The sequence below is a fragment of the Terrapene carolina genome, unplaced genomic scaffold, assembly GCF_002925995.2.
Source record: "Terrapene carolina triunguis isolate 2854851 unplaced genomic scaffold, T_m_triunguis-2.0 Scaffold66, whole genome shotgun sequence".
NCBI classification, from domain to species: Eukaryota; Metazoa; Chordata; order Testudines; family Emydidae; genus Terrapene; species Terrapene triunguis.
The window spans coordinates 74,056,180-74,082,340 of NW_020664417.1; the positions used below are offsets into that span (position 1 = coordinate 74,056,180).

Below are 26,161 nucleotides of genomic sequence, written 5' to 3' on the forward strand. Positions count from 1 at the left end.
GCCTGCCAACATCTTCCAGAAAGAACAAACAAGTCCTTTCAAAAAAAATTATGGCACAAAAGTGGATGTTCACAAAGTGAACCTTCAGCGCACAGAATCTATGAGGAAATCCACCCATTTATCAATTTCTATCCAAATCACAGGTTTCAAAATTCTAAGGAAATAGATAAAATATTGCATCAAAGAAAGGTTTACAAGCTTTCAAACAGTACCAGCAAGAATAACTAACCCCAAGTTCCACAGCCACTTACAGGCAGAAAGATGTCTGGCAACAACTGAAAGACATGCAAAGCTGCAATGGCATCAATTCTACTTTGCTTGTGTTCTGTAAGCAAGTCCTAAAATCCTATATTTAGTGCCTGAAGACGCAGGGAAGGTCTATAACAAGTTGCTTCCTCTTTTCTTCCCCTATGCATTTTCTGAGAAGCAGGGGAAATGTGATTTGGAATAGATAAAAGCCACAAATCAAGTTTTAGTAAGACTTTATACTTTTATTACACAAACAGAAAATATGCATCTAATTAAGGAGTGATTGTCAATATTAACACTAATTTAAAATATTGTAAAGTTCCTGGGAACTTCATGTTTTTACAACAACTATAGAAAGATTAAAAAAACTGGATTGACAGTAAAACAAAACTTATTTTTATAAGTCTGTTGTGAAGAGCTGGCTTTCATGAAGGACTCTTCTCTCGCTCACTCATCTTCAATCGTCTGCTTCTACATTCAGAAGCTTTGAGAGATTCATTCGAGTTTTCTCGAGTGCTGCTGTTTTTGCTCGTCTTGAAGGTCTTGAACTTGGCAACATAACTGGTTCTGGAACTTCATCTCCACTAAATATAAAAAGTTTCAAAATGGCCACAAAAAAGTTGTAAGCAAATTTAAATGTAAATACATTGCCTTGAAACCACTGAATAATAAACTACATTCTTTATTGTAGACACTGCACTGGATAGAGGTTGTAAGTTTATTTTTAAATAGCTATGTATCAATTAGAATATGCGACCACCACAAAGGGATAACCAAAGGTTAGTAATTAAAGTGTATGGAAAACAGCAAGATTAGCTTTTAGGGGCTATTAACATAAAACAAAAATTGTTTAGACAAATTAAAGGGCCTGATCATATTGAAGTTAATGGGTCACGTGCTTGACCATAGGCAGATGTGGGTCCACGGTTAGAGTTAAGATACCACAGATAACAGCATTGTGTAATGGGGTGAAGTGAATGGCATTCAATTGTTTATTGCCAAATGTTGGTTTCTAAAGTTTATCAATTTACAAATTAAAAAACTAAATAGCAACAAGATAGTAGCAATTAGTGTAGCAGAGGTAACATTACAAACCCTTCCCTACATATCTGTTACACAAGAACAAAACTGGAAGATATACTGGAAAAAAATTAATGCAGGTTGGATTTCTTAGCTTTGAGCCTTAGCTAGTAAAGAAATTGTTTTATTTCCTTACTTTTTCTTAACTAGTACTTCTGAAGGAGACTGAACATTTATGGACAGCTTTTACTTATTTTTTATTACCCTTGTTGAGAAGTCTGGGATTAATTCTATAGAATATATAGTCAACATGTAGTTTATCTTCTGTGCTTGGAACATCTAATTTTAAAAAGGAAGGTCATATGGATGAAAGGGTTTGAATTAAGTTTGCTTGCGAGAAAGAAGGAAGGAAGTTAGAGTGGCAGGAGGGACGTTGTGCATTCATTACACAAGACTGTTTACCTTTCACTGTCAGACGCTACCGTTTTACGATTTCTTCTTGTGTTCACAGACCTAGCCTCTGTGTTTACTTTTCTCTGCCCTAAAACACAAATGAAAGTTACCCATCACCAGAACAATGACAATGTGCCTTTTGTTCAAACAACCTTCACATCTTAGAACTCCTAGAGACTTTTCACTTCTTCAATACTACTTTTCCTAAACAAATTTCCCTCACCATACATGGATAGTTCCTTACACTAGTGACTCTCAACCTTTCCAGACTACCGTACCCCTTTCATGACACCAGCACTATTGTGTGGTAGTCCAAAAGTAGACCATTTGAAAATGACTATTAAGTCAAGGATGTTATAGTGATAAGAACTGTTTCATAAACTCTGTCAGAGATGATGTTTTATTTATTTTTTAAAAATCTAAAAGGCTTTAAAGCAAATTATGCTACAACATAAAGATATTTTTGCTGCAATTCCTATAGGGCTTACTTTAAATTTAAAAAAAATATTTGTAGCTGTTAATGTTAAGCTACAAAACTTAAGTCATCTCATACCTCTAGTAGCTTTGCTTCTTGTAGATTTCTGCTTTGTAGGAGCATTATCTTTATGTTCATTAACAGGACTTTGATCAGCTTCTTTATTCTTTTCTGTGTAACAGAACAGCGTATCAGGCCAATCATAACAGATGTGATCTTTATATACCAATGCTGAAAATAAACTAAACAAACCTCTGCCGTCATTTTTTAAAATTTCAGTCATTTTTAATTTAGAAAAAATGGGAACAAACACTAGCAACCATTGCAAAGTGTGGTTTTCTTTACAGAAGTGTGCTCAAACTTTTCCAGTTGCATCCCTCCTTACCAGTAATGGAATCTGCCTGCCCCCTCTCCTCCCTCCAATTACTGCACAGTCAAGGCTTCCTTAGCAGCAGAGCTTGGGCTGAAGGCGGAGTTGGGGATGGAGAAGGAGCTGGGTTGGGGGGCATGGCACTCCCTTCCTGCTCCCCCCCCCCCCCGTGGGGGCTCACCACAGCCCCACACCCTCCTAAATATTCCTCTGCATCCCCCTAGGGGGGGCACACCCCACAATTTGAGAACCACTGCTTTAAGGATGCAAGAGCGCTCTCTGCAAGAAAATATGTACTGAAATGCAGAATCTCCCTTCCTCTTTGTGGGAACTTCACACTGGAAAGAACGAACGATTAGCCAGCAGCAGGCAAAGGCTGTTATCCCACAGCTGGAGGAAGGAGCCGGGGGGGGAGAGGGAGGGTACACAACCTAAACAAAGGAGTCACTACCGGCTCCCCCTACAATGAATATGCAAAGATGAAAACAGCTGAAATCGTTATACATATTTTGTGACACAGCTCTGAATTAAATTTATTTTAGTCTATCAGCCCCACTGAGCTATGACTGCTGGAGCTTAGTACTCTGAAATGAAGAAGTTCAGGCCCTGAAGTAAGCCACTAATAAAGCAGCAGAAAGGAAAAGCCAACTGAGTGGTCTTCAAGTCAGCTTAAGACAGTTGCTTAGCTATTTAGATAGGAAACGGATCAAGACCAGTTCCTGGAAGGATTTCTAGACTCCTTGTCTGAAGGGGTGCTAACAGATCTGGGTTACTGATAGCATAGGAACTGCAAGTGGTCCACCTGCTGCCTAAACGGTACAGAGGGTGGGTAGCTTCTTGCTGCACAACTACAAGTGCAAAGTCTAACTCCAGATGCATAAGCTAACACTGAGAAGACACATCGCTGCGAACATATGACTACAATAAAAATTAGTCTGAAAAACATAAGAAATCTCTTTTGAGAAAAACTGGAGATATGAAAAGAACTCAAGTCCAACAAGCAAGAAAAGGAAAGAAGAACTTGAAAACCAGTGAAAACTTTTAAACTCAGTAGGTTTTCAGGCTAGTTAGTAGACACTAGTATTCAAGAGATAAGTGACTATTCAAATCTGCTGAAGAAAGCCCACCTGGTTAGTGTAACATTTATTTAGGAATAGACTGTGAAGAGAATCGCTAATGGAGAAGTGTGTAGCAATTCTCACACAAGAGAAATATGCAAATTGAATGGGAAAACAGCAGAGAAACAGGTAAAAAGCTAGAAAAAAACCCAATAGGTTAAAATAGTCCATTTTCAAAAGGGTAAGAATGTACAATTTACAACTTATATTTTTGTTACTTTAAAACTTTTCATAGTAAAGAGAGCCTGTATGTTTCTATGAAAAAAAAAATATACACAGCCCACCCCACCCGCATTCAGGGACTCATTTATTCTCCTGTTAGCCATACTTTCACTACATTACCTTCCTCATTTGGATTAACATGCTCAGATGTTGTGGTGCCAGTTTCCTGTTCTACTTCAGAGCGGTCTTTGTCTATATCATTTCCTTTGCTTAAATTTATCTTGAATTTCTCAATCACTCTTTGACACAACTTATCTTTGACCTTCTGTGGGTAGAAATGTTTCATATTAATATTGCTTAATTCTGAAACAGCTCAGTTTCTACATATCTTCTAATATAGGATTATCCACAAAATCCTGGCATTTCTGTATCTGAGAATCATGCACCCCTCACTATAGCAAATTCGACTAGTACCATATTTTGTATGGAGATAAAACACTCTCTAAGTTATGGATACTAACACACAAGGTAAATTATTTAGGAAACAACAGGGTGGATCAGTTTAAAAACCATAGTGGTTACATAGCAATTTAGATCAAGAATAAAAAAACTATTTAGGTCACCAGCATTAATCCTTTGTTCATTTTAGAATTAGTGGCCGAAATAAAAGGAAGGCTATCGATCAATAATCTGAATTCTTCAAGATGAGTCCCTGCACATTCACACTAATGGGAGGTGTATCTGCAGTGCAACAAGCTATTGGAACCTTTGAAAGCAATGCCTGTTGGGGCACTTGTGTGACTCTGAACATTTCAGAGGAGACCATGTAAGGGCCTGGACCTTCTTGAATCCCATCATAGCTCTGTGATCATACGAGAGCTCCAACCTAAAATCCCCTATTTATTTGGTAAAAACTACAATGTACAAGGTACTAAGAGTATAAATGTTTTCTGCTATTAAGACCAAGGAAAGCTTCCAGGTCTGCATATAATCTCTGTTGGAAGGAAATGAGGCAGTTGGGCACCCTAGCCCCTTTTATACCTCACCTTTGGAACATTAAGAGCTGTAGGGGTAGGAAGAAGTGCAGGCATCACAATGGGCAGGGCTTCCAGAAGGTTCCATCAATTTGCTGTACTGTGGTGTAAGCAGGGGGCCAACTCACCAACCAGTGTGTCAAATAAAGCTGCCAACAGCAATAGAATGGCAGTCCCTTTCTTCCAGCATGAGTTTATTTTTCAAAATCCAAACAGTACAACTGAAAGCAAAACAGATAAACCAGGTTCTGATGCCTGGCCCTTCCTGAAGCCTCTTCCTCAAAAGGCTTCTGCCACATCCCACAGCAGATATCTCCAGCCAGATCTTCCACCTAGTTGGTGCAGAGAGCCCTTCCCCCACCATTCCCTGATCATGGTCTTCTGGAAAAGACTTCCTGCTTGCTGGCCTTTTATCTGAGGACAAGGTGACCTACTGGCCATCGCCTAAGCCCTGGCCTCAAACCCCCTATCTGGAAGGCAACTAGTAACAGGTGGGGCTAAGCCCACATCCCTTAAAAGGGCCATCCCACCCCATGACACACAGGTAATAGTGTAATACCACAATAGTCCTAAGGCCATTCAAAAAAGGCAAATTAGTTCTCATTACTGGGAGGGTAATCTGAGGGGGAAAGGAGTCCAGGAGAGCTGGCTGTGTTTTAAAGAAGCCTTATTGAGGGCGCAGGAAGAAACCATCCCAATGTGCAGAAAGAATAGTAAATATGGCAGGCAACCAGCTTGGCTTCACAGAGAAACCTTCGGTGAGCTTAAACACAAAAAGGAAGCTTTCAAAAAGTGGAAACTTGGACAGATGATAGGGAGGAGTATAAAAATATGGTTTGTGCATGCAGGGGTGTAATCAGGAAGGCCAAAGCACAATTGGAGTTGCAGCTAGCAAGGGATATGAAGGGTAACAAGAAGGGTTTCTACAGGTATGTTAGCAACAAGAAGGTGGTCAGGGAAAGTGTGGGACCCTTACTGAATGGGGGAGGCTACCTAGTGACAGATGATCTGGAAAAAGCTGAAATACTCAATGCTTTTTTTGCCTTGGTCTTCACAGACAAGGTCAGCTGCCAGACTGCTGCACTGGGCAGCACAGTATGGGGAGGAGGTGAGCAGCCCTCAGTGATGAAAGAACAGGTTAAGGACTATTTAGAAAAGCTGGACATGCACAAGTCCATGGGGCCGGATCTAATGCATCCGAGGATGCTGAGGGAGTTGGCTGACGTGATTGCAGAGCCATTGGCCATTATCTTTGAAAACTCGTGGCGATTGGGGGAGGTCCCGGACGATTGGAAAAAGGCAAATATAGTGCCCATCTTTAAAAAAGGGAAGAAGGAGAATCTGGGGAACTACAGACCGGTCAGCCTCACCTCAGTCCCTGGAAAAAACATGGAGCAGGTCCTCAAGGAATCCATTTTGAAGCACTTGGAGGAGAGGAAGGTGATCAGGAACAGTCAACATGGATTCACCAAGGGCAAGTCTTGCCTGACCAACCTGATTGCCTTCTATGATGAGATAACTAGCTCTGTGGATATGGGGAAAGCGGTGGAGGTGATATATCTTGACTTTAGCAAAGCTTTTGATATGGTTTCCCACTTGCCAGCAAATAAAAAAAAAGTATGGATTGGATGAATGCACTATAAGGTGGATAGAAAGTTGGCTAAATCGTCAGGCTCAACAAGTAGTGATCAATGGCTCGATGTCTAGTTGGCAGCCGGTATCAAGTGGAGTGCCCCAGGGGTCTGTCCTGGGGCCGGTTTTGTTCAACATCTTCATGGATTGCACCCTCAGCAAGTTCGCAGATGACACGAAGCTGTGGGGAGAGGCAGATACACTGGAGTGTAGGGATAGAGGCCAGAGTGACCTAGACAAACTGGATGATTGGGCTAAAAGAAATCTGATGAGGTTCAACAAGGACAAGTGCAGAGTCCTGCACTTAGGATGGAAGAATCCCAAGCACTGCTACAGGCTGGAGACCGACTGGCTAAGCAGCAGTTCTGCAGAAAAGGACCTGGGGATTACAGTGGACGGAAAGCTGGATATGAGTCAACAATGTGCCCTTGTTGCCAAGAAGGCTAACGGCATATTGGGCTGCATTAGTAGGAGCATTGCTAGCAGATCGAGGGAAGTGATTATTCCCCTCTATTCGGCACTGGTGAGGCCACATCTGGAGTATTGCTTCCAGTTTTGGGCCCCCCGCTACAGAAATGATGTGGAAAATTGGAGAGAACCCAGCGGAGGGCAACAAAAATGATTAGGGGGCTGCGGCACATGATTTATGAGGAGAGGCTGAGGGAACTGGGCTTATTTAGTCTGCAGAAGAGAAGAGTGAGAGGGGATTTGATAGCAGCCTTCAACCACCTGAAGGGGTGGTTCCAGAGAGGATGGAGCTAGGCTGTTCTCAGTGGTGGCAGATAACAGAACAAGGAGCAATGGTCTCAAGTTGCAGTGGGGAAGGTCTAGGTTGGATATTAGGAAAACCTATTTCACTCGGAGGGTAGTGAAGCACTGGAATGGGTTACCTAGGGAGGTGGTGGACTCTCCATCCTTAGACGTTTTTAAGGCCTGGCTTGACAAAGCCCTGCCTGGGATGATTTAGTTGGGGTTGGCCCTGTTTTGAGCAGGGGTTGGACTAGATGACCTCCTGAGGTCACTTCCAACCCTAATCTTCTACGATTCTATTCTATAGTCCAAGTTGTAAAGGACTATCTTCAATTTTATTTACACGTGATAAAATAAGCTGCAGCACATCTATCGTGAACCTTACTGTGATGACATGAAAAACATGGCATGTTGCTTCAACTTATTGCACTGGTTGAAATGGTTCATTGTATTTTAACAACATAGTTCATAGTGATCTCAGCCCACAGATTTACTCATTTTTAATTAGATTTGTTTAAAATATAAATATCCTGATTAAAACAAAAATAATTCCATCCTGATTAGTATTATAGTTTACACAGATTATTTAACAAAGAACTAAAACAAACTATGGAATACTACTGGGATACTAAATTTTTAGCTATTAAAAAGGTACCAAGAGCAATGTAACACAATTTATTTGTATACTACCTACCTCAAGGATCTCGTCAAGTAGAACCAGAAGATCTTTTGTGAAATATTTGCTGAGTTCTAATGAACTCAAGGCTTTCGCATAAATACGAACATCTGGTGCAGTTGGGTCTATCAAGATCTCATTGCAGATTTTCACGGCTAAGCTATCATGCACTGTTAAATCCTGGAAAAATCGTAAGAATATTCTGAAAGTTGGTTGAAAGTTATTTACATGAGAAGACCGTGTAATGTGCCTAACGTAAGTATCCAATCAGCTATGTTAAATGGCAAAAAGTAAAGTTTCTCAAAAAGCAGCATTTTAAGTATGTGTGCCAATTTATGTACGTGCACGCGCGCGCGCACACACACACACACACACACACAGAGGAGGGAGCAAACAATAACTGCTGGTAAATTAAGTACGGTGGTGTTGCTTTAGCCACATGAGAAAACAGCAAGCTAGAGACAGGTCACTTGGGATGATCTCTCTCCTTCCCTCTTATACAGGAGCCTCAAAGGGAGAAATCTTCACAGAGTGATAGCAGTGGCTGGGTTGTTGGGATGCAATCTCTAGCCACAAACATCAAAGTAGCACCCCATCAGCCATAATCTACATACTTGGTAATCCTGGGACTTTTTGGCCTGAGGATTCAGTCCACTTGGTCTTGTCAGGTCCACTAACAGTTCAGAAACATTAGCAATATCTACTTCAGCCAAAGGTGAAGATGCAGGAGCATTAAACAGTGTTCGCAGAGTTGGAAGAAAGGCTTCCTCAAAACATTCCTGATTAGTCCTGTTTTAAAAGAGGCAAATGCTAGTAACACAATATGAAAATGTGATCAGAAGTTCATCACAGCCTCAGCTCAGAACTAGCACAGTGTTTTGTGGGGCCTCAGTAGACCCAAACCTTCCAATCCCATCCTAAGGATTGGGGCCCACCGTGGACCAGGGGTCCTGTCTGTTTGCTGGATCAGTAAGAAGGCCCTGAGCCAGTTTAAATCCAGGTTATTTATCTAACAATCCTTTCTCTGTCTGTTGGTCCCTGAAGAATCCAGTTCGCAACTCTCCAGAGTGCGGGGGCAGAGAGGGGTGGCTTCAAAGGGATGATAACCAAGGAAGTACATTAGCATCCCCCTATTAGAGAAGGTACATTCAATGCCACAATAGAACATACACAATTGCATTTTTAATAGTGGTGACTCTGGAACAAAGAATGACCTTGACTTGGTGGGATATACCGTAAGACTAATGTTCGAAGATAAAGATTTCAGACTCCTCTTGCCAATATAACTGCAACCAGAGAATGTGTCTCAATAAGACCAGATAACCTGCTCACATGTAGAAGAACTAATCACAGAGGTCAGAGCCCATTATTCCAGATTGCGGGACACTGAAGACATATATCCTAGTTTCATTTTGATACTGTACTCAACAGAAGTTAAGTGAAAAATTATCCTCTCAATAAAGTGACTTATTCCTGCTCTTGGCAGAGTAGTGATAGGAAATTAAGGGATTTTCCCCACCACAATTTCCCTCTCCCCACCCCCAATTAATTCAACTGTCCTTTTAGTAGCAATCTGTAGTCCAACAGAAACTTTAAATTCACTTTTTATTGTAAAAAATAGATTAGTAACTATTTAATATTCCCAATTTAGCTTTTATACTAGCTAGCCACAAACTGCCACTCAAAGAGTAGCCAGTCATATTTTTTCAGTGGCAGAGAAGGAAAGGAGGGGAGTTTAAGTCTGCCACATTTTTGTTGTGTTTATTTAAACCTCACCTTTCCCTCTCCCCGACCAACCTCCCTCTGCCCCACAAAAACAAATACCCTGCATTGAAAATCCTGAATCTGCTAATTTAATTATTTAAAACAGGAGCCCAACTGTTTCCTCTACACAGCTGCTGAGCACTAAGGTCAGTTTGTCTGTTTCCTTTTGAAGTTCCACTGCTAGTGTTCCTTCAGTGACACTTCAATGCCTGGCTGCAGTGCTCAGCAGCATAAACAAGTAAAAATAATTCTGTTTATATTATCTCTTCCTTAAGAAATTCAATAAAGAGTTGGATCAGAGCTCCCAAAGCAGTTTCACAGGCAGCAGTAAAAAAAAATTTAGGAGAGGGGAAAGAAAAGGACAAAAGGAGATAAAAGGGAATTTCAAAAGACTAGAAGAGATTTATTCCACTCCAACCCTCCAACCCTAACTGCACGTCTTAAACATCGGCACGGTTATCTCACTGTCATAGTAATCTATGCGCAGACAGAGGAATCTGCTGACTCAGTTAAAGATCATTTCTATGAGCAATTGGAACATCTAGTATGCACAGTCCCTCCACATGATGATCTCGTGATCCTGGGTGACCTAAATGCAGTTACGGCTCCCTGCGAACCGGATTTGAACAGGTCATTGGTCATTATGGTTCAGGCACACCCAATGATAACTCTCGCCGCTTGCTTACATTCTGTGCCTCCCAGAATCTTTCCATTCTTGGGTCATGGTTCAAGTGGCGACGCATACATCAGATGTCATGGATCTCTCACGATGGCGTCACTCAGACGGAGTTGGACCACATCATTACACGCGATAGACGTCTCTTCGCCTCCTGTAGAGTATATCATGGTGCGGAATGCACGGCAAACACAGATCACCTTCTAGTGGTCACCCGTATGGTGTAGATGCTCCAATGAGCAGGTAAATCCTCTGCGATGATTAAATTTGATATTGACGCACTCCGTGTGCCAGGTTTAGCCAACAGGTTTTGTATTGACATCAGCAACAGATTCTCGGCTCTAGCTAATCTGCCAGATGACGTGGAGGTTCCCTGGTCCCTGTTCACTTCTACCCTCAACCAATCTGCTAAGTAGACGACTGGCTATAGGCATCCAGCACGCCGAGCATGGCTATCAGAGAAGGCCTTCCAGATAATGAAATTGAAGTCTGCAGCCCGCCAGCGTGATAAGCGCACTTGTAATCAGCTGAAGTGAAAATTTAACACCCTGGAACTCGGTCATCGCGAGGCATATTATAACCAAGTGGTGGATGTCGTCGAATTCGGCTTAGCCAGGGGCGACTTGAAGCCAACATTCCGTGCCATTCGTAACCTCAGCAGTCAAGAGGTAGTCATTACAAACGGCATCCTGAACGACATGTCATCGCATGATGACATTCTCTCACGCTGGGTGGAACATTATAGCAGTGTCCTGAACCATCCTCCAGCTGCCGCTTGTTCAGAGCTGGATGATCTGGCAGTCACTGCGGTTCCGGATCCAGACATTTGTACTGATGCACCAACATTGGATAAAGTGAAGTGTGCCATCTCTAAACTGAAAAACGGACGCGCAGCCAGTGCTTATGGCATCCCCTCAGAGCAGCTACACTGCGCTGTTGATCCTGGAGCAGAATCACTTCTAGCCATCTTTCATCTGGTGTGGAGAACTGGAACCCTGTCAACCGCCTGGAAGGACGGTATTGTGATCTCACTCTATAAGGGCAAGGGACCGCACAGTGAATGTAAGAGCTACAGGCCGATCACCATGCTCTCCGTTCCAGGGAAGGTGTTTTTGCATGTTTTGCTGGCATGCCTGGAGTCTTTCCTACATTGGAAGCATCATCCCAACAGTCAGGTTTTACGAGGAACAGGTTCACATTGGACGTCATTTTGGCCCTTCGCTTGTTGTCAGAGATACATCGTGAGTTCAGGAAGCCCCTGCATATAGCGTATGTTGATCTTAAGGCTGCATTTGATTCAGTAGACCGTGTCACCTTAATGAAGGCCTTAAAGGGCATAGGTGTCCCTACCACTCTGGTGGACTTGATTAGAGAGCTGCATAATGGAACCACTGCCCGTGTTAGTCTGGGGAACCGGATGTCAGTGCCTTTTAAATCAGTATCTGGTGTTAGGCAGAGTTGCATTCTGGCCCCTGCACTCTGTCAGGCAATGGATTTCATAATGCAGCATTCTGTCAGGTCCATAGGCATTGAAATCGGTGATTTCTCACTCACAGACCTTGACTATGCTGATGATGTTGTTCTTTTAGTACAGAGCCCCAACAGGTTTCGTGAGGCACTCCAGCATGTGGAGGAGGAGTCAGATAAGATTGGTCTCCATGTTTCATGGTCAAAGACAATACTGCAAAATTTAGGACCAGGTCCACCAGCAACTCCAATCTCTTTGAACAACAAAACAGTTTCCATCTTTTGCTATTTGGGTTCTATACTTACCAGCTCCTCCAATTCTCACACAGAGGTTCTCCATTGGATTGGCATCACAGCATCTGCCATGGGCCGTTTACAATGGATATGGAATCAACATCATCTTAGTATGACAACCAAGTTCAGGATTTATTCAAGCTGTCTCCTTCCCATACTGTTGTAGGGCTGCGAAACATGGACACTACACAGCGCAGATTGGACAAAGCTGGAGACTTTCCACACAGAATGTCAATGTTGTATACTGGGCATACAGTGGAATGACTTCATTTGTAATGCAGATGTTTATGGTTGTTCGGGTCTACAGACTACTAGGGCCATTGTTCACAGGCGGCACCTCATGCTTTTCGGACATGTCGCAAGTATGCCACAAGATATTCAAGCAAACGCCGTTCTCTGGGTAGCTTGTAAAATCCGGGATAAAATTCCACCAACTGAGGGGTGGAGGCGGCCCAGAAGCAGACCCCCTAATACATGGGTTCATCAAGTCTGTTCTGATGTTGCACACTCTGGGCGTCAAGCCTTTGCGGTTGTGCAGGAATGGGCCAAATGGCGAACGATCGCTACGGCCGACCGTCTAGCTAAGCGTTGAAGAACCCTCCATTAAAAAAAATATGGAGGTGTGGATTTTATTTCTAGGTATGTCCCAGATGTAACCAAAACAGTAGAGTGATCAGTGTTGATTGCCATATACTAATGCAGCGCAAAGGAATAAATGAATCTTCGTGTGCAAATAGATACACACTATTACTATTTTAACTCTCTCAAGAGGGAGCATGAAAATGATCACCTTACCTTCTTAGGAGGCTGTAAATTAAACCTTTAAACACATAGTTAGGCACTTAAACGTGCCCCGATTTCAGAGTCGTTGAGATGCGACAACTCCCAATGAAATAAATGCGAACTGCAGGTGCTCAGACCTACTGAAAAATTAGGCCATTTATTTAGGTGTCTAATTTTAAGTACTCAGGTTCGACAATGCTGTCCTTATTTTCTTAGGCTACTGTATCATAATTACGTAGTACATCCCACATACAAAACGTATGGGAATCACAAGAACAAAATCAGGTAAAACTACAACCTAGAAAAGAAAGAAAAAACAATGTATGATTTCAACATCAGATTTTAAAAAGCTCATACCTATTTGCATAAGCAAATAAAGGGAAGAAAACTCCCAGACAGTGTCTAAGTTGAGTATCGTCTTCTGTCACTGGATTATACCACAACAAAATGAGACGAGAAAGAAATTTGGCACTAATTAACCTTCCAGAGAACATCAACTTGGCCAGGCCTTCTGCAGCTTCTGTCCTGAGTTCTGAAAACTTAAGTAAAGAAAGACTGGATCAGAGACAGAAGTACAGTCCTTTGACTGACACACATTAGTTAATTGAAAAGTAAAGCCCCAATCTTACACTGAGATTCATGTGGATACATGCCTACACCACCGACAACCTCAATGCAGGCTCAGAGTTGCATCCTTAGTGTCAGTGAAACTCTTAAAATAGCATCCCCCAGACACTTGTAAGTTACTGTAAATGTAAAATGAATGATATCCAAATCCACACTAATAGAATTCAGGAGCCTCAAATCTCTATCATGAAACCTACAGCTAACATACTGGAAAAATAAAACAACTTCTTAGTTTCCAATCCATTTCCAACACAGTTAAAAGTGAAAAAATGGATTTCAGAACACACAACTTTGCTACAGCAATCCTGCCATTTCATTGCTCTTGTACAGCTACGAAAGGCACGGAGGATTGACAGTTTTAGTAATGCCAGGGATGCAGTTAATCACACTTCTTTGGAAGTTGTCAAATACTCAAACACTAGTAGTTTGCATCCATTTCTCCTTATTTAGTTCAAAACTCACTGATGAGGCTTCATATTTGCTTTTATCCATCTACTTGCAGAGTTTCAAAAAGTTTGTGAGTGGTTTCCCAAAGGAAGGAAGGAGACCAGTAGGTCCAAAGTAGGAGCCAGTTTTCAAGTCAAGTCCCAATATATTTATCCTAAGACTACTTACAAGAAGGCTACCATGGTGAAAAAGCCAATAACACAAGGTGACCAAGATCCAAAAGTAGCTTAATGAAAATTTGATATAAAACAGAAAATAATAATGAGGAATACAATCCATCAGAAGGCACGTACACCTTTTCTTTTTTTCCTTACAAAGGTCACAATTTGATGTTTTCAGAAAGAACTGGGTATATAACTGTAACTGAAACAAAACCACTGAAAACCTGGGGGAGATGCCTAGTTAGTGCCATGAGTTATGTGGGAGGGTAGTAGAGAACAGGAACAGAATACTACGACTCAAAAACCAGACCCAGTGAACTCACAATGGCAGCTTTAACTCCTCCAAGAGCGATGAAGTAATTTCCTCCTCTTGCAAAGTACAGAAAACAGTTTATAAAAATGGATTGGAGTAGTGTTTAAATAAGTCTGTTCCGGTATAGATGCTACTGTATTCACATGGATATCCTTGTTATCACAAGCTGTTCTAGTTATTATTAATGATTTAAATGGAGCTATGCCAATTTACACCACCCGAGAATCTAGCCTAATGACCTTTTATGGGAAAATAAAGTTATCTGGGTCATAAAGGAATGTCTCTCATATTTTCATCAGGAGTACTATGGAGTTTTCTAAAGAAACCATGGCAGAACAGCAGCCCTATTTATAGACTTCTGTGCAGTACTCAACAGTGCACATGCAATTTTCATTCAAATTTAAATCTATAAGCAGTTCCTGAAATATCTCAATATACTGAGCATCTGATCCAAGAATATAAACATACAGAAGTGTTTGGGAAGAAAGTAAGGTTACTCATGTACAATTATATACAAATTTTTACTTTTGTAACAAAAAAGATGTAGAAGAGCAGACTGATGGCATTTCATAGATAACTTACCTCGCTGTCTAAGAAACTGGAAATAAGTTGTAGGAGGTTGTGAACAGTGGCAGTCTCTTCTTCCAACTCTTTTATTTTAGTCTCCTCCTCTTCACAATCTCTATTTCTAATCTCTGTTTCTTCACTGTGAGAATCATTGTCTTTTTTTGCTTTGAATGTTTCTATCCCAAATAACATCAGCTGGTCAAAGACTGCCTTTAAAGCACTTCGCTTTACCTTAATATCATCAATTTGTAAAACCTAGGTTTTGTAAACAGGGGGAAAAAGATGTATAGTTCTATGGTACATCACTCAATGAAAAGTTTTGTTAAAAACAAAGAGCTGACAATATTTAACTCCTAAATCAGTGACTGAGATTACCCAAAGATCACACAACAATTCACCTAAACTAAGTGGAATCTCCCCAAACTTTAGAACAGTATGAAAAAGCAACCTGAGCACTCAAATATGAAACCAAGTTTGGAATAAAATCTGAGGTTGAACTATATAAAATTATTCATTCAGCTCCAGCTATGCAATCAGCCTACTTTGTTCAGCTCAAAACTGTGCAGCCCTATTTATAGCTGTTTCAATTGGGGATGTCATCCTGATCCAAATGGGAAGCCTTATCCCATGTATTCTTATTGTCCTATTGTGTCTATTTTGGAAGCAGTAATAATAAAAACAAACTTATTTGGATTTTGCTAGCTCCCAAAGGCCCAAATCATAATCTGGACCCCACTCTGCTGAGTACTATTCGTGTAAGACAATAATCCCTGTCCCAAACAGTTTACGGTCTAATTTGAAAGAAGACGCAACAAGTAATGGAATGGTAATAAATTCAAATACACCTCTACCCCGATATAACACAACCCGATATAACACGAATTCGGATATAACGCGGTAAAGCAGTGCTCCGGGGGGGCGGGGTTGCGCACTCCGGTGAATCAAAGCAAGTTCGATATAATGCAGTTTCACCTATAATGCAGAAAGATTTTTTGGCTCCCGAGGACAGCGTTATATCGGGGTAGAGGTGTAGTTGCATAAATTAGTCTAATCTGAAAGAAGACACACATAGCTAAGGGTAACATTCTCAACAGTGACTTCTTCTTAAGCTCCATTTTCTATAGTGATTTAGGAGTCTAAGTCTCACTGAAAGTCAATGGGATTTAGGCTCCTAAGTACCTACGTCACTTTTGAAAATTTTACCCTAAATTCTCTTGGCCAGTGACTATATTGTCCTATATGTTTGTCAACACCTAATACAATGGGGTCACTTATTTTGATGAGGGCCTTTGGATGCTACTACAGTACAAATAAATACATAAGAATGTTATAAATAAATAAATAGCGGTTCAAGAAACTCATCTGCTATTGTCCATGTGACTATAGAGGCCTTAGGTTTGATTTAAGCTCCTTTTGTTCTGCCCTGAACTCGGGGGGGAAAAAGGAGAGCCCCAACTATGAAGCATTTTCCACACTATGGACATATGCAACTTGCGTTTGGGAAAAAAAGTGCCGAGAAGACCACCTAGAGCTGCCAGGACCCCTTTCTTTTTCACATAATACCCAAGATAGGACAAAAAAGAAAGTCACAAATATTATGAATTAAGCTTCTCAGCATCTTGTAAGCAACACTGAAGTACCCTATTTTACAGGTGAGGAAAACTGAGGCAGAGAGAAGTTAGATCAATCAGCATAAGTCAAGTGTATGTGGCAGAGCTGGGATGTAAGCCACATATATATTTCACTATTTTTTAAATCTTCAACCAACACAGCTGAAGTCCTATATACAATAGGTACTATTTTATTTAGAATTATGTACCACAGGTACAAGACCAATTTTATTCACAAAGTCACAGCCAAACAACCCAGTTCTTATCACTAAGAAAATTTTTACCTGTAGCAGCAATGCAAGGTGTTGACTGGCAAAGTCTTTGTTCTGCAGGGCACAGCAACCCAAACATAAAACTGCCATATTTCTTACAGCTGGATGGACATTAGTTATTCCAGGAAGTATCTAAAAGTAATAATTTGATTCTTTGTGATTAAAATGTACATATTGAAACAACAAAATACTTGCTACGACATGTTTGAAAATAAGTTATTAGAAAGTAAGTGTTAAGAGACCTAGAGTGCAACATATTCACATGTGCTTTTGTACCTAGTGAGTGAGCCAACTCCCGATCCGCCAGCGGCTTACCCTGACGGCTGGGAGCCAAAGTTTTCCAACCCCTGAAATATAGGATCGGCTTATGAAAGGGTCATACAGTTTTTGCTATTTTTAACCTATCCATTTTCGGTGGTCGGCTTAATAAACAAACAGGTTAATGAACAAGTATATACGGTAGCTTATAAAGGAATACGAAAATACATCACACATGCAAAACACAAAAGCAGAGATTGAGATGTTGACAGAGAAGATGAGACACCCATATATCCACAAAGAAATTGACAACTACAAGAAATGTAGTGTGAAGATGCATTACAAGAACTACACCATTTTCCATGATACTGAAGAATGTTTCTATTTTCATTTTATTTTTTCTATTTTCTATCTTTTATACTTGTAAAGTTGTACTACTTATTGCCACATACCAAGGATTCAATGATCCCATTCATTGTTGGGCCTATTTCTTTAGAAAGGGACATCTGCTTGAGGAGTTCATAACACATCAGTAAACACTTCAGTAGCGTTTCAGGATCATTCTTTAAGAAGAGAAAAAGATTTTCTTTATCAGGAATGGGAGAAAGAAAAACAAAACACAGATAATCATGTCTTTCTATGCAAGTAAAATGTTCTCTTTACACTACATTCTCACTATCAAAGAATGCTATATCTACCTACAGGACTGAAAATGAAATAGAACTACAGTTAGTTGAATTTGTGGTTCATTTGTCATTAATTTTCACTTAAGGCTAGGAGCACTTAGGTAGGATAAAAACCTTTTTTTAAAATAGTTTTAATTATATCCTTAAAGTACATAAACTGCACAAAACAGCAGTTATATTGTAGAGCATTTTTGATAGAGTACATTATAATTTACATTTGAAGTTTAAATGCAAAACACTGACAACTGGATAAAAAAAACAATGAAATGTCTATTAACAGCTTCAAAAGAAAATTAAATAAGACACAGGCCTGTTCACCAGTTAGTTGAAAACCAAAGTGAACTAAAATATCACTGATATAAAAACATAACCAGCACTTTTTGGGGGGGGGGGGGGGGGGGGGGGGGGGGGAGGAGAGGAGAGGAAAAAAAAGGAAGTAGAACCTTCTCCACGCGCATTTCTTTAATTTCAGGCTGTTCGGCTTCTTTTATCATATCACTCTTGATGCATTCCAGCTCTGTTATTTTCTCTTTTAACACCAATGCATGATTAAAATCCTGCAGAGTAATACATTCCTCCAAAGCTTCTTTTGTTTCCAAAAGTTTCACTTTTATTTCAGCCAGCTAAATACACAGAAAATGAAAGTCACAAGATTGTAACTAATTTTTATTAGCTGTAAAATAAATGCTAGACTATCTAAATCAGTTAGTCAGTAGCACATATATAGGAAGTGTGCTGTCTGTAAAAGTATATAAAATTAAATAGCCACTGTATCCATTTCCTGTAAGTTACCTACAATTCATTTACCTTAAGTTGTTGCTTTCTTATTTCAGCTGCATCTATAGGAGTGTCAACTGTAACAATGGGCTCACGAACCTCTGAGATAATTTCTGCAACCTAACATTGGAGGCAAAAGTTATTGCTATTAACACCACTTGTTGTCATTGGTCTGACTCTCAGATCTTATAGACATATATACCTGGACTTTAAACATTAAAAAAGTGTCATCCCTCTGCATAAATCCTGAGGCTTTCATTCAGATTTCTTTAGTAGATAAAACTACTACAATAAATCCCCAAAAGATTAGTGACCCTTTTTGCCAATATATTGCCCTACCATGCAAGAGGTCTAGAATTTCCTGGTAGCTAGCTGAGTCTGGAAATGTGATAGAAAGGACTGATGCCTTCATAAAGAGTAAGGGCCTGTGAATGTTCTCGTCAAAATTGGTTGAGATCTGCCAAGTTAGGAGACATTAAATACTGCAGTTTGTGAAAGGGCACCACTTTTTAAAAATTTAGTAGTATTTTCAAAAACAATCCATCAACATTCAGAAAGCACACATTCTAGATTGTGGGTGTGCACATGGCTTATTTAACTTCAGAGTTCACATCTCTTAAGGTGGATGGTGAAAATGAGACAAGGCTGGAAGAGAGGACCAGAATGGCATGTTTTTGCAAAGGTAACTATAGTGGTTGCTGCCACTTCCATTACAATAATCTGTCAAGGCTGTCTGTCACATGGCCTAGAAACAAATAAAACTACTTACAGTATGAATTCTCCTGTCATCATCTTTGATAATGCTGAGCAATCTCTCAACAAGTGAAGATATAAGGGATGTTGAAGTAGTAGGTAGAATAAGAATCTCCTGCAAGACGGCCAGTAGACGCTTCCTGTGTTTTGTTTTTTTTAAAAAGTAAAGTTTTACTGTTTTTCAAATTACACCCTCCTTTCTTAAAACACTGTGAAAACACTCAATAGCTAAGATTTAATCTACTTTATTTATTTTGAAATACATTTGCTAGTAAAGTACTAGGTTGTTCTTAGCTGAACAGTAATGAATTATTCAATTTTTTTTACTCAATATTATTTTCTTCTGCTTTTACCAGATGACACCAAATTTTCTATGAAGTGTGACCTATTATCTAAATAAAAGTGAGTGGGTAGGAACACTCATTGTTTATAATTAGTGAAGAACACTTCTATTTAAGTTCTTTAATTAAAAACTCACATCTTTCCAGGTGCAAAATGTCTTAACTAGTCTAATAGTACAAAACAACTTTATTCCTTCAATGCCTGCACAATGCAGTAAACCAAAACAAGATGGTCACACCTGCAATATTAATTAATGTGCAGTTGTATCTGGAAAAAGGAAAAATGTGGCATTGTGGGTTTTCAAGCTTATTCTCTCTCAATAACTTCCATGTCAAGTTTGCTCAAGTTGCAGGTAAAAAGATGGTTTTAACGTATCAATTAAAATAGTAAAATCTGCTCGAAATCTAAAATGGAATCTATGCCTTTTTCTTTCTGACATCACAATTCATGAAGAGGCTGTTTACTTAGAACTTAGTCAACAATTCTGGTGATTATGAGCAAGTCAGAATGGAAAATAAATGAATTCACTCTCCCATGGTGGTACTAGGTCTGCATTAATAACAGATGTATTGTTCCACTAAAGTAAGCAGCTAGGTCTCTGAATATACTCAGAAGCAAACCTGTTAAGCAAGGTGAGGCCATTTTTGCAACCAGCACAGAACTGTAATATTTTGACTGGCTGACATTTCTTTCTTTAGAAGTACATTCTAGATGTAAGCAAGTGGGTTTCCATAGTAAAGGCTAAGAAGTCAGTAAAACAAACCTGTACATGCATAAAATTTTATAAAGCTTACCTTCCTCCCTCTTCAGTGGTATCCATGCAGCCTATAATAAGAATCAACTGCTGACCTATAAATTCTTTTGTCAGCAAGTTTTCAATACAGGAAAAATCTTCCCTTTGTTCTTCACTCAGAACTGGCATGTTCTGAAGGTAACTGAACACAAAGGACAGTCATCATTAAATGCAGGATCTCTGTTGCAAAGTCAAAATACAAAAAAGTGTTCCTTCCTACTTCTGTGTAACAAAAGGTTACATCTTTTACTATCACAATACATTAATGATAAAACATTTGAAGTTCATTGTTCATGTAATTTCTTTTTGAAGATTTATACAATTCTGGATGAACATTTATAAGACATGCAAATAAAGTAGCTTAAATGTATGAAATCCACAAAAAACTACATTGAGATCTCTATAAATGTTAGAGTCAGAAAATGACAAAAGTTTATTTTGCATATGCAAGCTTAATTCTGCCTTATGTGTAGGCATAACCATCTTTAAATACACATGCCCCATTTCTCAAATAAATGAGCAATTTAAAAAAAAAAAAGATTTAGTATAACTATAGCATTGAATACTGCATACCAGATATACCGAGTCTAAGAAAGTAATTTATATGAGAAGTACCCAGTAGGCCTGTCAAGGCTGGATCCCCACTTTGAACCTTAGGGTACAAATGTAGGGGCCTGCATAAAAACTTCTAAGCTTATCTACCAGCTTAGCTTTGGTCCGCTGCCACCATCACAAGAATTCCCTCCCTGGGAAGCCTTGAGAAACCTTTCACCAATTCCCTGGTGAACACAGATCCAAACCCCCTTGGATCTTAAAACAAGGAGAAATTAACCATCCCCCCTCCTTCCTTCCACCCTCCTTTCACCAACTCCTGGTGAATACAGATCCAAACCCCCTTGGATCTTAAAACAAGGAGAAATCAATCTGGTTCTTAAAAAAGAAGGCTTTTAATTAAAGAAAAAGGTAAAAATCATCTATGTAAAATCAGTATGGAGAATACTTTACAGGGTAATCAAACTTAAAGAGCTCAGAGGACCCCCCTCTGTCTTAGGTTCAAAGTACAGCAAACAAAGATACACACTCTGGTAAAAAGGTACATTTACAAGTTGAGAAAACAAAGTGAATCTAAGACGCCTTGCCTGTCTTTTTACTTACTAGTTTGAAATAGGAGAGACTTGTTTAGAAAGATGGGGAGAGCCTGGATTGATGTCTGGTCCCTCTCAGTCCCAAGAGCGAACCACCCCTTAAAACAAAGAGCACACACAAAAACCTTTCCCCCCCCAAGATTTGAAAGTATCTTGCCCCCTTATTGGTCCTTCGGGTCAGGTGTCAGCCAGGTTACCCGAGCCTCTTAACCCTTTACAGGTAAAAGGATTTGGAGTCTCTGTACACAGAGAGCTGTTACCCTTCCCTTTATAGTTATGACAAGGCCATTCTAACAAAACACCACAGAGTAACACTGAAAATTTGCTGGCAAAGATGGGTAGGCCATATTCACAAGGAGAAACGTATCCTAGGTCATTTCCTGATTTTCTTCTCTACCTGTGCTTCTCTACATTTTTATTCCTTGGCTATGCACACATGTTCTGCAGAGCATTCCTTAGCGTCAAAAGAAAACTTGATGTACAGTATAGGTCACAAAGTGTGATTTTCAACAACATTTTTTCCAGAACACTCAGGCATTTTTCAGTAAAGGCTATTTTTCTGCCAAATACTAAGTCTTAAACTTCCTAAATCTAATCATTTCAGTGCTAGCTCTACTAAAGAAAATAATTTTAAGAATTTCTTTATAATGGGGTGTCTCCCCATCCTGAAATACACACTTTCCTCATACTCAAATGTCTGAACCATTTTTTTCCCCTCAAAAACTTTAAAAAATTGTGAAAAAAAAACAAGGATAAAATATTTTTAGCCTGAAGAACAACCATTACAAAGAAAACACTTCTGAAGAAATTGTGATTCAGTTAAAAGATTTTCCATCTCTTACAGACATTACAAAAAGAGGAAGACAAACATTTTTAAAATTGTTTGCAGCTTTGTACTCATTTGGGGACGCATTTGGGGTCATTCAGTTACAGACCTTCACAAGTGAGAGCTTAGAGCATGGATAAGGGCAGCATAGTCCACACTAAAGTTATATTTTAAAACAATTCACAACAGATTTAACATGTTGTAGCATAGGTGGCCGGTATAATAGCCCAGGGAAGGCTAACCCCCCCACAAGCCAACCCCTGCTCTGCCCTCTCCCCCATGCCAGTGCCCAAGAAGGAACTCAGCTCTGCTGTCATCTGGAGGCCTGGCGCTAGGGGTGGAATGGTGCTGGGGGCCAGCAGCCCGGCACTGAGGTGGCCCAGCGGCCCAGTGCTGGTGCCGGCCAGGGGCCTGGGACAGTTCGGCCAGGGCTCCTTTGGCTGTGAGGGGGGGGTGGCCACTTGGGGCTCCAGTGGACAAGGAGTAGGACCTTGGGTGCAAGGGTCTGGGCCACACAGCTAGCCTCCCTGAAGGAGGGGCTCATGTGTCGCCCATGTGCTGTAGTTTAGGTTTTCCAAAACCCATACTAATAAGATCAGGGAGTAGTGAAAGGGTGGGAGGACACTTTAAACCAACAGCTGCACAAATTATAACACAAGATGTAAAAGAAGAGGGTGCAACTTATTTTTCTGATTGAGTTCCATGGGGACCATTCCAAACCTGAAACCATTGCAAAATGCAGCTCCCTGCTTATTAAGCAATTTCATGCCGAAAGAACCTGTGCTCCATGATCTGTACTGGCTGCTAATTTCTTGGCGAAATTTAAAGTTACCCCTTTGGGACCTAAATCATTTAAATTAAAGGGGTCTCTCTGTGAAGGATCTGTAACTGTGGAACTCACTCCCCGTCCTGTGTCTCAAAGCCTAGATTATCTTATTCCAGTCTTTTCCTGGTGGGGAGAAGAGAGAAAGGGTTTGAAGAACATTGTCAGGAAGGAAGGAAAAAGTCCTTTATGGCCTCTTAAATTAAAATGTACATGTCATCATTTTACACCCACCATACTGGATTAGTGCTTTTATAAATATGAATACATTTAATAGACTGACATCTATAAAGTTCATAAAGCATGTTAGCAGCATCCTCTCTCTTTCTGAAGTTCCCTGCCTCATTTACCACACAGTTGTCAATTTCTGCAACAAATGAGGCAGGGGTCCTACAGACAACAGCCTAATTCACCACACATCCCAGATCACATTCCATCTTGTGCACTGAAAGAAGCAGGGGTCTTGTGGAAAAATTAGTATGTGATCAAGTAAGTAAAGACTGTCATAATGCATACGCACAGAGGGACGAAACTGAGGTTGCACAGAAACCCTAAATCTGGCATTTCCTAATTTCTGAGTCTTTGACTATGAAACCTTTTAATAAGGTTTTTCTGGAATGTTTAAAGATGTTTAATTTACTCCTGGGGAAATTCTGTGCCTCTGCGCATGCACAGAATTCATGTCTCCCATAGATTTTTTTTCTCCACAGAATACTTCATGCTGATGGAGAGGCGCTGCAATTACTCCTTTCGCCTACCAGGGGCTGCTGTGGCACCAGAAAAGAGGACAGACGGCTCACAAGCTGTAGCAGTCAGCCATGGAGAGGAAGAGAGCAAAGGCTGCTTTTCTCACAGCAACATGCTTGCAGGGCCAGGTGAGGGAGAACAGTATATGGGGGGGTAACAGGGTGCAGGCCAGGAGATCCTGAGCCAGGCCCCGTTAGCCCAGCTCCAATTAAGAAGTATTAATTCGGGCTGCCTGAGTAGACCACGCCAAATTGCTAGAAGAGAAGCACCTGCGGGCCTCATTATCCAGGGAGCTATATAAGGCTGGCAGGAAGGAAGTGAAGGGGGGGGGGGGGGGGGGAGGGAAAGGAAAGGGGGGAGCCAAAGGCTGTGCATCCCTGCTGGCTGGAGAAGCTAGCTGTCCCCCAGGTTGCTGGTTTGGAGCAGACTGTAAATAGAAGGTGGTGGGAGCTGACACTGAAAATAAAAAGCACTGGTGATTGCACTCAGAAGGGGTCTCTGGCTGATTTGTTGCGAGGGCAAGCGAAGGCCTCGTTACGGGGGGGCACAGACAGAGAAGGGCACACAGGGCCGCTGGATGGTCACCTAGACGGGTTCAGAAGGGCTAGTGGGAGGGACAGACTGGAGTGAGAGTACAGGAGCTAGTGGGGTGACAGCATTGAGCCAGGGCTGAATGGGAGTGGGGTGCAGGGACACATGGGCCCTGGGGGAAGAAGGTGCAGAGAGAGATGGGGATGAGACAGATGTGCCTGTGGTTAGAGTCTGCGTAGGGGAGGCTTCCCAACTCCCTAACAATCCTTTCCTCCCCACAATAAAAGCCTGCTCTATACTTCCCTCCCCCCGCACACACAAAAAACCCCTCCAGATTCACTCCCAGACTCCTAGCAATTACTTCCTTCTCCCTCAGCTCCTCCATTATCCCTTACTCCCTCCAAGCCTTTGCACTGTTGCTAAGGAAGGGGTGTAGGAAAACATCTCTGTATTGTAGTTTAAATGAATTATTACTCAAAGGTCTGTATTCATATGCCTAGTAAGGAATCTATTTGTCAAAAAACATTTCCTGAATCTTTTTTTGTTGCCCATATTGTTATGGACATACTTGCTGACAGGTATTTTGAAATAAATGACCAAAAATAATTGAAACTGGTGTGATTATATGGCGCAAAAAATTAAAAATACGTGCGGCTCATTAATTATGCACACACGCAGTGGCACAGAATTCCCCCAGGAGTAGACATTGGGTCGCCCTAAGTATATCTATAATATCGACCTAGGCATTACACCTGTTGCGGCGGTGGAATTAAGTCAATGTAGTGGGTGATTTACATCAGAGGGAGCTACGTTTTAGTATAGACACTTACAGAGTTAAATTGACGTAATCTGTACTATACGTTTTAGGATAGACACTTACACTTACAGAGTTAGGTTGATGTAAACTGACCTAAATCTGTAGTGCAGACCACCCATTACAAATATTCTCAGCAGTTTTTCCTATATTAGTGGTAATTATACATTTTTAAATATAATTACCTCAACAGATAATCTGAATATGTGGCAGGTTCTGACAAAATCTGCTCCATCAAAGCTTCACCTTCTTCCCCTTTTGATTTTAGATACTCACAAAGGGATCTCCAATATAAAGCACTCTCAGCAGTTAGATCTTCCACTGGAATCAATTTCCTAAAAATAAAGAGAAATAAATACACACACATACCTGTTCAGATCAGTTAAAAATATTAGAAACCTAAAAGACAGAGAAGGTGGGTGAGATATCATCTTTTATTGGACCAACTTCTTCAGGTTTGGGAAAGGTACTCAGTGTCGCACCTAAATACAAGATGAAAGATGGTTTAGTTTAAGTAGTTAACACATATTTCAAGGGACCATTCAAGGTGAAGTCACCAGTCACAGGGGTGCACAAAAGGCGGGGGTGTTAGTGGGTTAAAAATTGTTGTAATAAGCCATAAATCCAGTGTGTCTGTTCAGTCCAGGATTTTTCGTGTCTAGCTAAATTATGGATTTAAGATCCCACGCTCGTCTTTTTAAAGTGTTGTGTAGGTTTCCTTTGAGAATGAGGACTGAGAGGTCAGA

General features: G+C 40.6%; 1 protein-coding gene across 4 annotated transcripts in view; it reads right to left on the bottom strand.

The window, feature by feature from the left end:
• Nucleotides 1–483: 483 nt before the first annotated feature.
• The window catches only part of NCAPG (non-SMC condensin I complex subunit G), a 39,295-nt gene continuing 13,617 nt past the window's right edge, over nt 484–26,161 (bottom strand). For 3 of the 4 annotated variants that reach the window (XM_029910637.1, XM_029910634.1, XM_029910636.1), the window contains 14 exons: nt 25,601–25,750; nt 20,531–20,671; nt 19,411–19,534; nt 18,672–18,761; nt 18,308–18,487; nt 17,631–17,741; nt 16,933–17,052; nt 15,054–15,293; nt 13,281–13,462; nt 8,554–8,728; nt 7,958–8,119; nt 4,028–4,172; nt 2,276–2,368; nt 818–1,810 (listed from right to left, as the gene is read on the bottom strand). In XM_029910637.1, the coding sequence (XP_029766497.1) occupies nt 1,728–1,810; nt 2,276–2,368; nt 4,028–4,172; nt 7,958–8,119; nt 8,554–8,728; nt 13,281–13,462; nt 15,054–15,293; nt 16,933–17,052; nt 17,631–17,741; nt 18,308–18,487; nt 18,672–18,761; nt 19,411–19,534; nt 20,531–20,671; nt 25,601–25,750 (1,996 nt within the window). In that variant the 3' untranslated portion in view covers nt 818–1,727. Of the gene's footprint in view, nt 1,811–2,275; nt 2,369–4,027; nt 4,173–7,957; nt 8,120–8,553; nt 8,729–13,280; nt 13,463–15,053; nt 15,294–16,932; nt 17,053–17,630; nt 17,742–18,307; nt 18,488–18,671; nt 18,762–19,410; nt 19,535–20,530; nt 20,672–25,600; nt 25,751–26,161 lie in introns of all 4 variants that reach the window. The other variant, XM_026648014.1, reaches the window with a different exon arrangement.